Genomic DNA, 12,451 nt, shown 5'->3' with positions numbered 1-12,451 from the left:
AAAAGGGGAAATGATCTCCTGTCTACGGCCTGCTGCTCCAATCCGTCCGATCCAGAACAAATCTCTGCTCTTGTTTTGTCACTGCACAGCTCAGGGAGTGCGTGTCTTCCATTAGCGGAAAGCTGCAGTTAGGCCATCGCTGTACGTGTTTTAATCAAACTTTCACCAGGCGAAGTCTTTTTCCACAGACCTGGTCCAATGTAGTGTAGAGCACGCCATCATTAATATACATTGGATATACTTGGATAGACCATTCCAAGATGCTGTGAACCATTATGTGGCAGAACTGTATAATTTCACATAATAAAACGTTACAGCGGCCATGCTTCCTGGTAATAAAATCCGAACCATTTGGAAAAAAAAATAAAAAATTCCCGGGCAGCGCCTTTGCGAATCCCGCGGGTAGCGGTTACAGACATTGAACATATACAGCATAAACATCTACAACCGAAATGCAGGTTTTTCATTTCATGCAATAATACAGTTCCCCCTCCCTCTGGTTTTTTCCAAATAGAGCTGTCAGAAGGACAGAGACAAGACTGGTCCAAGGAAAACACATATGCGGGCGGCGGAGGCCCTGTTAAATCGGTCAGATAGAAAATGAGAATCGGGTCCTGCACTCATCTGGAAGCGGGGGCACGCGTTACATATGACATGTGCTCTGTTAAAAAAATGCTTTAGAGGCTAATTTCCATGCTCCCTGGGCTGAGCGCCATGTTCATTACTCAACGCGCACTCATGGGCCCCACACCTCACAGCACTGGTCTGATCTGCCCGGCTCGTACGCATGGCGGTGATTACTCCACCCCCCTTCAGAAGAGGCTGATGACACACTTTGGATTGTTTTTTTGGCTCTGTGTGCGTGTGCCTGAAATGCTGATCTGGTGCAATGCCTCAAGGAAGAGAAAGCAGCTTTTTAAAAGGGCCCTTGAAGTGAGGCCTGTTAGCTCACAGGTCATAAAAGGAAAGTACTTGCCAAGCTATGGGTGCCAAAGGCGGACAAAATATGTCAAAACGCCTTCTTTTCTCCTTTCTGATGTGCCGCCAGGAAAATGGCGGTCATTTAGATCAATATCACCTTTGTCTTTTGGGGGGGATTTGGTGACCAGGGGCAGAAAAGGGAAGTCGTGGGGGGGGGGGGGGGGGGGGGGGGTTTGAGTGATCAATCAAAGTCAAGAGAGATAAATGTAGGGCCACCTCTCCCAGGAAGTGAGGTGTTACGGGCATTAACAGCCAAAAGAAGTTATCAGGAGGGGTGCTTGTCTTAGCACTGATGGGAATCACATCTGCGTTAACACAGCCCTGCAGGCAAGAAGAACTGAGGTCAGGGTCAAAAACAGATATATGTTGGGGGGCCCCAAGGAAGGCTGTCTCGCCAATGCTAGCTCCTCTGGTGAAAATAAATCGTGGCGGTATCTATCAAGAAAATTCCTCAACAAATTCCTGTGCAGACACTCATAAGTGTCTAACTGTATTGGATTTATCCCATGGAGCTTTGGACTCTTTACACATCTTGGACTTTCCCCCTGACTTACAACTGCGATGACATTTGGACCATCCTGTTATGGAGGTTTGCTCAGAGGACAAACACTCTGGTAGCTGAGTGACTGAGAAACGTGTGTTGAACTTAGCCAACAGTTTTGTTTTTCAAATTAAGCAAGTTACCTTTTGGAGCATATTGGAGTATGTGGCCCTCCCTATTTTCCAATGGTTTTATTTTTCTGAAAACCAGCACCACATTGGAAAAGGTGAGAACTCTCCCTTTCCCTAAGGCATGTTTCACATCTCACCCTGTATTTTTTATGGCTATGGTACTTTTTTATTACATAATATTCATTAAAAATACAGAATTTGAACATGTGAGTAGTGGGTTTCAAAACAGTAATTTTGGAATATGTCAGATTTTATTTGCCATTTCATTTATCATCTGCTGCCTGTTTACATGAGACTATAAGCAATACTTACTCACTAAGCAGCAGTAGTGCTGTATATTCACTCTTTCCAAACATTACAAACAGACCCTTAAATACAGTATGTGTGACTGAATCACAGGGCCGTAAACTTTGGGAAACAGTGACAACACTGATTTACAGGAATTCACCGTCAAATACCACTATATTTCCAAACGTGAGATCTACAGAGGCTATAGCTGTGCATACATTTCAGATAAAGTCAATCTTTCTCACGTCAACCTTTTTTAATGAATCATTACCCCTGAAATGATGGCTATTTTTGAGTTTTGAATTTGTTGTGCATCTAAAATAAAGTCCCTGAATAAATTATTAATGTTTTATGTGGAAGAATATTTCACTATTGGAGACACATAATGGCCTATTGGCCGAACTTCCTTTGGATTAGAATTTTCCTTGGACAGAATTCTACAGTTGTGAATCTGTCTCCAAATACTGTCTTTGTTTACCAGTTAAAAATAGCATGTCAGCATGTGTGCAGTTTGGTTCAAATCACACTTTTCCCATTTCAATTCGTTTGACCAGCTGGAACTTTGGCATTTTGTGTGCAAACTGGAGAATTCCGCAAAAACGATTTAGACGTCTTTAGATTTTATTGTTTTCCCAGACAATTTTACGTGCGGTTGCCATCGGATTTGTGTATTTGTCAAACAGATCAGATGATACCTCAGAAAATATGCTTTCAATAAGCCTTGCTGTGTTTTAGCAAAATTAGTTAAGGTTTTGTCTTCCGACACACTGAGTCCCCCTTGTGGAGGAGGCCTACCCTTGCCACTGTAAGTGCGGACGTGCGACAGAAGCTGGGTACATATTAATGTTATTTGACGAGGCAAACTTGTAAAAGATATTTTCACTTTGTGCTGACAGGTCTGTGGTCGTACTGTCTGACATCATTCACATAAGAGTCCCCAACCATAAATGTGGGAGCGGGTGGCAGGGGAATTATGTGACATTCGATAATTTCAGCACAACAGTCAACCGCAACTGTGGAACGCGACGTGATTTTTAAATGTATAGAATTTTTATAAATATTCTAGTTCCCGAAGATCCGCAATTCATCCTCGGTCAAAGTTGTAATCATACACATAACTCGAACATTTTCGGTCAGTTGGCAAAGACATGCTCGTATGAAATCCAATAAACTGATCCAGGTATTTACTAGACATTTATGTGAATCCAGTTCCATGTTAAACCAAACTGGTGACAGGGGGAGGAGAGGAAAAGCACTTAAAAACACACTGGGATAAAGTTAGCGGTTATTGGAACAGCATAGCAAAGTAAATGGAATCAGACGTATATTGTAGCCTACACCTGCCTAAAAATAAAAATTAACACGGAAAGCCAGCGCAACCATATGTAAGCAACTAACTTAGCACGTTGAATGTGTAGTCTTTCGTCCTGGTCATAAAATGATACATACAGCGGGGAAAATAAGTATTGAACGCGTCAACATTTTTCTCAGTAAATATATTTCTGATGGGGCTATTGACATGAAAATTTCACCAGATGTCGGTAATAACCCAAGTAATCCACACATACAAAGAAATCAAAACATATATGTCCATAAATTAAGTTATGTGTAATAAAGTGAAATGACACATGGAATAAGCATTGAACACATGAAGATTGCAAAGAGGAGGTGCAAAAAAAGATTGCATGGAGGTGCAAAAAGGCATGGAAAGCCAAGAAACCAGCTGAAATCTGTCAGTATTTAGAAAGCAATCCTGCCCCCTATCAGTGCAAATTAATATCAGCTGGTTTAGTCCTAATGATGGCCTATAAAAAGGTTTCTCATTACCAACGTGTCACACAAGAAGCATGTCGTGATGGGTAAAAGCAAAGAGCTCTCTCAAGACCTTCGCAATCTTATTGTTGCAAAACATACTGATGGCATTGGTTACAGACGTATTTCTAAACTTCTGAATGTTCCAGTGAGCACCGTTGGGGCCATTATCCAGAAGTGGAAAGAACATCATTTCACCATAAATCGGCCACGACCAGGTGCTCCTTGCAAGATTTCTGACAGAGGAGTCAAAAGAATAATCAGAAGAGTTGTCCAAGAGCCAAGGACCACTCGCGGAGAGCTTCAGAAAGACCCGGAATTAGCAGGTAGAGTTGTTTCAAAGAAAACGATAAGTAATGCACTCAACCACCATGGCCTCTATGCACACTCACCGCGCAAGACTCCATTGCTGAAGAAAAAGCATGTTGAAGCTCATTTAAAGTTTGCTGCACATCATTTGGACAAGCCTATGAAATACTGGGAGAATATTATCTGGTCAGATGAGACCAAAATTGAACTCTTTGGATGTCATAGCACACACCATGTTTGGAGGAGAAATGGCACTGCACATCACCCCAAAAACACAACCAACAGTGAAGTTTGGAGGTGGGAACATCATGGTGTGGGGCTGTTTTTCAGCATATGGTACTGGCAGACTTCATATAATTGAAGGAAGGATGAATGGAGAAATGTACAGAGAAATGCTTGATAAGAATCTGCTGCCATCTACCAGGATGCTGAAGATGAAACGAGGGTGGACATTTCAGCAAGACAATGATCCCAAACACACAGCCAAGGAAACTCTCAATTGGTTTCAGAGAAGGAAAATAAAGCTACTAGAATGGCCCAGTCAATCACCCAACTTGAATCCAATTGAAAATCTATGGAAACAACTGAAGATCAGAGTTCATTGAAGTGGCCCCTGGAACCTTCAAGATTTGAAGACAGTTTGTGTGGAAGAATGGGCCAAAATCACACCTGAGCAATGCATTTGACGAGTGTCTCCATACAGGAGGCGTCTTGAAGCTGTCATTACCAACAAAGGGTTTGCTATGAAGTATTAAATAAATTTCAGTAAGCGTGTTCAATACTTAGTCCCTGTGTTGTTCCACTTTATTACACATAACAATTTATGGATTTATTTGTTTTGATTTCTTTGTATGTGTGGATTACTTGGGTTGTCACCAACATCTAGTGAAAATTTCATGTCAATAGCCCCATTAGAAATATATTTACTGAGAAATGTTGATGCGTTCAATACTTATTTTCCCCGCTGTATCTAGATAACTTAGATCAAGCTTTGACAGAGTTAACGGCCAACAATTACAAGACATTGATGCTGTGGAGACGTAATTAATAAGAATGTTTTTAAGGGAGATTGATTTAAATTACATTAGTTATATAGTAGGCCTAAGCGATGTCAGTGATAAATTCTACAATTTAAACTTCAAAACGATTTGGGACCCATTCTGGATTCCGAGAAACAACAGTGACATCTAGTGTCACAGAGATGAAATATCAAAACATGCATCTATGCATAATGAACGAAGTATCAACAATTGCGAATAAGAAGGTCCGAAAATGTGTTCGTTTCATCTGGAAAAGATAGTAACATAAAAATATATAAACGGTTTGTATTTTCAAATATACCCTATAACAATTCAAAGGTGACGACTACAATAATTTAAAAGTATCTTGCATTCTACCTTTCTCACCTTTTTATTTTATAATCTGTAGTATACTGTCTTACTTTGTATGCTATGTTGTACAAAGTGGACACAAAAATAAATTATTCATCGTAGCAGCTCGCTATAATTTCTGTAAATAACTACCATGTGACATCTCTGCAAATTCCAACGGATTATTGCATTTTCGTGTCTCAAACGCTTTAATCTGTTTTATCAGAACATTCATTTGTGCACATTTTCTCAATTTTAAAATAAATAACGCAGTTCTTATACATGAATAAGGGGTCTCGCGACTGCCTCGTGGTTCAGGTAGTTCACTGAAAACAAGGCGTAATTCACACGACTACATTTCCCATGCGCCTTTGTTGCGCGTGAATTTACGCTCTGGCAGCATCGGACACATATCGCATAATGTAATATGCCGAGTCTATCACCAGGTCTGGACTGTGCTGGAGAAGTAACGCAGTGATGAAGGTGGCCCTCGCTCTAACTGTGATACTGGCTGCTCTAACGGCTTATTATGTCTACATCCCGTTGCCCAGTACAGTTTCAGAACCATGGAAACTCATGCTTCTGGATGCAGTGTTTCGTTCCATCGTGCATGTGGTAAGGATCCAATTCGATTTACTGTGAGCTGTCATTGTTAGCAATGCTTATATGAGTAAATGTTTGACATTTGTAAATTATTCACTTGTTCAGCTTTGTTTGTAATAGCCCACACCTGTGAACCTGCTGTGTTTGCCAATGACAGAGTTAAATGGCTGGAATACAGTAGGCAGCTAGTTAATATTAATGTAATACAAGTACGTTACAGTTCTGAATTCTTTTTATATTGTAATGGTGATCATGTATCAATATAACAGCTGTAATCAGAACATCATATAGACAGCTTTTAAATGTCAAGTAATTTCTTCATTAAACAGATGTTTGTGTAATTACACAAAAAAAAACAGTAAGTGTTACTGAGGCTACTGGAAACATGTTTGAATTAATTAGCAATATCAATACTTGGTATTTAAGGTATGGATAGCTGTTACATGCTTGCTGTATTGTGGAAATAATTGCTATAAATCATCTTAATATGATTTTGTCTTAACCCAGCAGGTATTTTTACAACTCTCTGTGTTCACTAGTCAATTACTGTCGCCAAAGGTGTGGAGGGTTAAAACACACACATACATATTCTTCATATATAGCCTTATCTATATCTTTTTACATAATCCTTTAACGTCCTCATTTGATCCATTTCGTTCCACTTTATCAGTCTTCTGTGAACTTTCACTTAGTTCCTACAAAGGCTTTTTAACAAACTCATATCGATCACATGATACGAAAGGACATGCTTTGTTTAGTCTTAACAAGTTCTTTTCACAGGTTTTCATGACTGTATGTTTTGTTAAGATACCACCAACATATTCAGCTTGATAACATTAGTGCTTCTTCATGCAGTTTTCCGAGTCTAATGTCCACATACGGTTAGGTGAATTTCCGTCACAAGTAGGCTTACTGTTCTTGACTCACGGAGATTATGGGATGCTGGCAATGGCGTGAAAGGGATTTTTTTAAGTACTAATGCCCTTCACAGCTTCAGTATGCGTTAATGTGATTTTCACCGGGCGAGCTGTGATAGCCTGCGCTCGTGAACTTTGCCCGGAATGGCATTTGGAGCTCTGCGCAAAGTACACAGAATGCGCTCTGTGCTCTGTGCTTCTGCGCTGAACCTCGCCTTGATTTCACACATGTTTTGTCTGTGTTGACTGTCGCAAGTAACGGTTCAGGAAATTCAACGTTGCGAAAGCACCAACTGGGGGGCTGATAGGAGGGGCTGGGGTTGGGCGGATGTGGCTGCTGATTGGTCTCTCTATCTGATTCTCTCTCCTCCCAGGGAAACCTGGCCAATGCCCTGGGCCTCACCCACTACATCCGAGTGCTCAACTACACCGTGACTCTCGACACGCTTGGCCCAGTGACCACCGGCGACCTGCGGGTCACCGACACCAACTTCGACGGGGTCGAAGTTCGGGTGTACGAGTGGATGGGAGGGGAGGAGGGCGAGGCGAAGAGGGGCGTGGTGTACATCCATGGAGGGGGCTGGGCCTTGGGCAGTACCAGTGAGTGACGGGTTGGTTAACGCACCCCAGGGAATGGGCAGCTGGGAAGAAAGGCACTTCTCTCCTCAGCTTAACCTCAGGCTAGTCTGCCACAACAGCAGAATGCTGCCAGATCAGTGCAAGCCCAGCAGTTGGCAGCATTGATCTGTGTACTGTAAGAGTGGCTGCATGATGTGGATATTAGGGAAACAAGCCTGAAACCAGAGTGCTGCATATTTAAGTACTATAGGGCATTACTGTTGTACACTGTAGGAAATTGCTCAAGCTTAAATATTAACATGCACATCATCCTACATAAGAAGATCTGTTAAATTCCATACATAAATAATGAATATTATTAAGGTATTGCACTGTATTGATAAAGCCCACTGTGTATAATATCTTCTACCCACTCAACAGGGATGGGGTCCTACGATGTTCTCTGCAGGCAAATGTCAGTGGAATTGAAGGCAGTCATTGTCTCTGTTGAGTAAGCACAGCATCTCTGTGGTATTTTAAATACAGCAATTACTGCAGCTTGACTGTAGTTACAGTCTTTTTCTTGCTTCTCCTGATTGGCTCACCAAGGTACCGCCTGGCCCCTGACGTTCGTTTTCCTGTGCAGTACAATGACGTCCTCTTGGCCTCCAAGCATTTCCTGCAGCCTCAGGTTCTGGCCCGGTACTCGGTGGACCCGGACCGGGTGGGGGTGTCAGGTGACAGCGCTGGGGGTAACCTGGCCGCGGCGGTGGCTCAACAGGTGGGTCTGGGTGCCCCTCGGCTTATGTGTCTGTCCAGGAAAACACCACAGTGAGCACTGGGCCTCCATAAGGTTTCATGACAGTCAGAAAAGCTTCGGGACAGGTTGGTGCATGTAGGTCTGGTCTTGGAGGACTGTGGTTGCCCCATCGGTCCATACAGACGCATATTACTATTGTCTCCAGCGAGACCAGCTTGAAAAAAAAGGTGAAAAAGGCCAAAAATGCTGCACTGCTATGTTTTCTCATTATTATTTAACAATCTGCTAATCATGTAATCAGTATTTGAGTTAAGTTCAGCAGACAATAGTATGTTTTGTCTGAAGTAGCTTCCAAGGTGCTACTTTGTGTAATTGCTGTATAGCCATTCCTACTATGAGCCCTTCCATGAAAGATAATTGTATGAAAATCCACAATGACCCTACTCAGAACTGAACCACACTATGTTTGTAGGTCACCTCTCCACCTGGAAACTATTTATCTGTTTATCATCTCTCTATTTACTTAAATGTGGACAGCTAGCTACAGGGTGAGGTAACAGACACCTCCCAGTTTCTCATTCTGCACAATAAGCAAAAAAACAACAACCAATGAGCATGTTTCTATTAGACACACTGAATATGTTATTTGGTAATGAGCTAGAGAGACCACGCCTATATCCAGCCCACGCTAGACTTACGTGGCAATGTCAATGCCACGGAAACCACGTTAACAGTGAGGTGTTCTTGAAGCTGGGCTTTTGTCAACGCAGCAAATCCGCACTCCTGGGACACAGGTCTTAAGGAGCAGCTTGGGCTGTTCTGTGATAAATTATTAGTAACTGTATAAGTATAATTACCTCTCAGCTTAATGTGCAGCATGGAACTATTGTAAAGTTTTCAAGAGAAATGAAATCAGTATTCAACTTTTGAATCCCAGGGAAAGGGTTTAGATGGACTGGCCAAGCATGCACTGTGTCATTTGCCATCACAAGGCTGATATATAATATGTGATGCATTTTTTCCAATCAGATACCATCCCTGAGTTTTACTGTCACACAGAGCCATGTTGGGTGCCTTGTTTATTGTTGTTTACCTGTTGGGTCAGGTGGCTATGGACAGTAGCATTCCTGTGAAGTTCAAGGTCCAGGCGCTCATCTACCCAGTGCTGCAGGCCCTGGACTTCAACACGCCCTCGTACCAGCAGAACCAGGAAGTGCCCATCCTGTACCGCACCCTCATGATCCAGTTCTGGCTGGAGTACCTTGACGCGGACCCCAGCTTCATCCACCCGATGCTGGTCAACAACCACACCTCGCTGGACCTGAGCCTCGTCGGTCCGAGCCGGGCCAAGGTGGACTGGGAGGAGCTGCTTCCGGCCGAGTACAAGAAGGACTACAGGCGGGTGGCGCCAGCCCGGGGGACGCCGCGGGTCCTCGAGGAAGTCCCGGCGCTGCTGGACCCGCGGGCCGCCCCCCTGCTGGCGGAGCAGGACGTCCTAGCCCGCACGCCGCGGGCGTACGTCCTGACGTGCGAGCATGACGTTCTGAGGGATGACGGGGCCATGTACGTGCACCGCCTGGAGGAGGCGGGTGTCCCCGTCGAGCACGCCCACTTCGCCGACGGTTTCCACGGCTGCATGACCTTCGCCTTCTGGCCCACCCACTTCGCGGTGGGCGCGCGGACTCTGGAGAACTACGTCGCCTGGCTCGGTCAGAACCTGTAGCTCCTCCCCTTGTCCACCACCTGCTCTTGGCGGAGGCCACTGTGAAGATCTGTAGTGGAAATGTGGTTTGAAATACGTTCAAAGATCGGATGCGATTGAATATGCCAATTGAACAAAATATGGGCAAATACTGGAAAGCACTTCACATTTTACATTATTTTAGAGTTTTTTATTTTTAGACATTGTTTTATATAGACTTTTATTCCAGCTTTTACCATTAAAATGTAGATATACTTGAAATTCATAGTTTTGTAGAATATAAAGTATATATTAGTATGTGGAATAATTACTTAGAAGTATGTGGAAGTATATGGAAGTATTATTATCCATAATATATTCTACCATTCCAACTTTGCGAGCCAAAAATTGTATGTAAAATTATACATGCAAGCATTCCAGTTCTAAATCTGTCGGTTAGGAAGACAGAAGGAGTATGTGGAACATAATGCAGTCTGTACATAAAATATGAAAGGACATTTGAAAAGTTTATGAACACAGCAATAAAATGATGATTTAACCCAATGTAAGATTAATATTTCATTAATACATGGTCACCTGAACATCATTTATTGGTGAATGTTGTGACCTGAAGCTCTGAAAAGTAAAATCACTGTTTAATAAAAGTCAAAAATGGGACTGTTCCCAATTTTTTTCAGCATTTTTATTGTTTTTTGGTCATATTTGTTAGTGTATTTCCTTATCTCTGAAACAGAACACACTGTCCTTTGTTAGCACATGCTTTTGAAAGCTCAACTCCACATATTTTGAAACATTTCTGGTGATGAAAGCCAATAAGAGTCAATGCTGCCCTCTAGCAGAAGCATAAAAAACTATTTTGTAATTCACAGTGTCTGTCAAAGCTATGTGATACATTGTCCTTAGGTTTCAGTAACAAATTTAAATTTTAGGCTTTCCAAGGCAGATGTAATCACGAGTTTGCTGATTACTAAAATTAGGGAGAAATTAAATCTAAATGAAATATATAACTTGTTCAAATCTATGCGTGAAACTTGTCTTTGACTCCTATATATTCCTGAAATTGTGGAATTTATGTTTCTTAAAACATACGGCTTTTTGGTGAAGCTGGTCTCTTTCGCTTTGGGCCCAAGCAGGACAGTAAATATTCTTAACTGTAATTACAGTGAATCAGTTTCAGAAAAGGGGAGGACAGCCCTTTGTTGTAGAACACATGCTGTTACAACTATTTGCAAAGGAATGCAAGAAAGCCAAGGTTTGCTGTGTTTTACTGGTCTCCGGACACCTGTGCAATTCTTAAATACTCCACCGTGAGACAAATTTTCACCTCGGGATTTCACGATTAACGTTCCCCCCACCTCCCGAATAAATTCACGGAAAGATCGGACAAATGTGTTTCTTATTTGGGGCATGTTTCATATTTGAAGATGACTCAATGTCTGTTTCTGCATGCACAGCCTCAAATATTAAGGGGAATTGAGTTGTGGTTGACATAGATATGACTCTATTTTGCACTCATTGTTCTCTTCTAAGTTCACGGAACCTAAAAGAGGTATTGTACTGAGGAAAGGTTTCTCACAAACATTCCACAAAAACGCAATTTGCTTTGCAACATTTTAGTAATTTTTGCGCTAGAAAACAAATGTGGTTACTGTAATCTCGCTAGGATTACCAAAAGGACATTTGTAACCTGTGCATTGTTAGTGATGTGCAATTCTGTTGTATCAGTCATGTCTTATGTGTCTGTGTGCAAATACCTTTTCAGACCATTAGTGGTTGAAAGAGTGGTTTGGTCTGGTTTTTGGTTTATCATTGTATTCAGTTGTTCAGCATTCAATCAGAGCATTGTATCTGTGAGTTCTGTTTGTGAGGGGAAAAAAATACATCTTTTTGCTCTGTACATGTAAATACAAATAAAGGAATCAAACTATGTGACTCATGTTTTCTACAACTTGTCTCATTTAAACCAGTGGCATTAAGACAATCTATACTGAGGTAAGTATGACCTGTTAAGTGTTCTGTGATGATGTTGATCAATGCACCACTGTAAAAAAAAACAGTAAGGAGAATTTTTACAATAACACCAAATGATTTACAATAACATCAAATGATGACCAGAGAGTAACCAGCCAAGTCTGCGGGCATAGCCACAGCAAACCTCTCAAGAGGTGACCTCTCCTAACCTCCTTCACTTGTTCATTTGCTAAATAATATGTTGCCTTTTTGTTGCAGGAGTGGTGTTGGTACCCATGGTGTTAGCGTTTAGCGTTAGTGTTCAAGTGTACAGGTGAAGGACCACATTCTTGTGTCAGACGCAAAGCCAGACAATAACCTGTGTGCTTTTATCACCAGGCTAAAGTACAAGAATGATTACTTTTCGGGTGAGACTCCAAGACAACCCTTCACAACTGAGATTTACAGATGGAGATTTACAAGCTCAGCAAATGTCAGGGTGTTTGTCCCTAGAGAACTCTTAATAATT

General features: G+C 41.9%; 1 protein-coding gene across 2 annotated transcripts; it reads left to right on the top strand.

The window, feature by feature from the left end:
- The first annotated feature begins 1,716 nt into the window (after nucleotides 1-1,716).
- On the top strand, nucleotides 1,717-11,840 carry nceh1a (neutral cholesterol ester hydrolase 1a). Of its 2 annotated transcripts, XM_036554220.1 has the most exons (6): nucleotides 1,717-1,748; nucleotides 5,879-6,047; nucleotides 7,327-7,552; nucleotides 7,952-8,021; nucleotides 8,120-8,291; nucleotides 9,376-11,840. In XM_036554220.1, the coding sequence occupies exons 2-6, from the start codon at nucleotides 5,910-5,912 to the stop codon at nucleotides 9,991-9,993; spliced, it is 1,224 nt and encodes a 407-aa protein (XP_036410113.1). In that variant the 5' UTR covers nucleotides 1,717-1,748; nucleotides 5,879-5,909; the 3' UTR covers nucleotides 9,994-11,840. The 2 variants fall into 2 exon arrangements, with proteins under 2 accessions (XP_036410113.1, XP_036410112.1); XM_036554219.1 differs by lacking the exon at nucleotides 1,717-1,748 and having other exon boundaries at nucleotides 5,546-6,047.
- The last annotated feature ends 611 nt before the right edge of the window (nucleotides 11,841-12,451 follow it).

The sequence above is a fragment of the Megalops cyprinoides genome, chromosome 20 (assembly GCF_013368585.1).
Source record: "Megalops cyprinoides isolate fMegCyp1 chromosome 20, fMegCyp1.pri, whole genome shotgun sequence".
Taxonomy (NCBI): domain Eukaryota; kingdom Metazoa; phylum Chordata; class Actinopteri; order Elopiformes; family Megalopidae; genus Megalops; species Megalops cyprinoides.
Note: the sequence above shows the minus strand (reverse complement) of the source record. Positions and strands in the feature narration are given on the sequence as shown.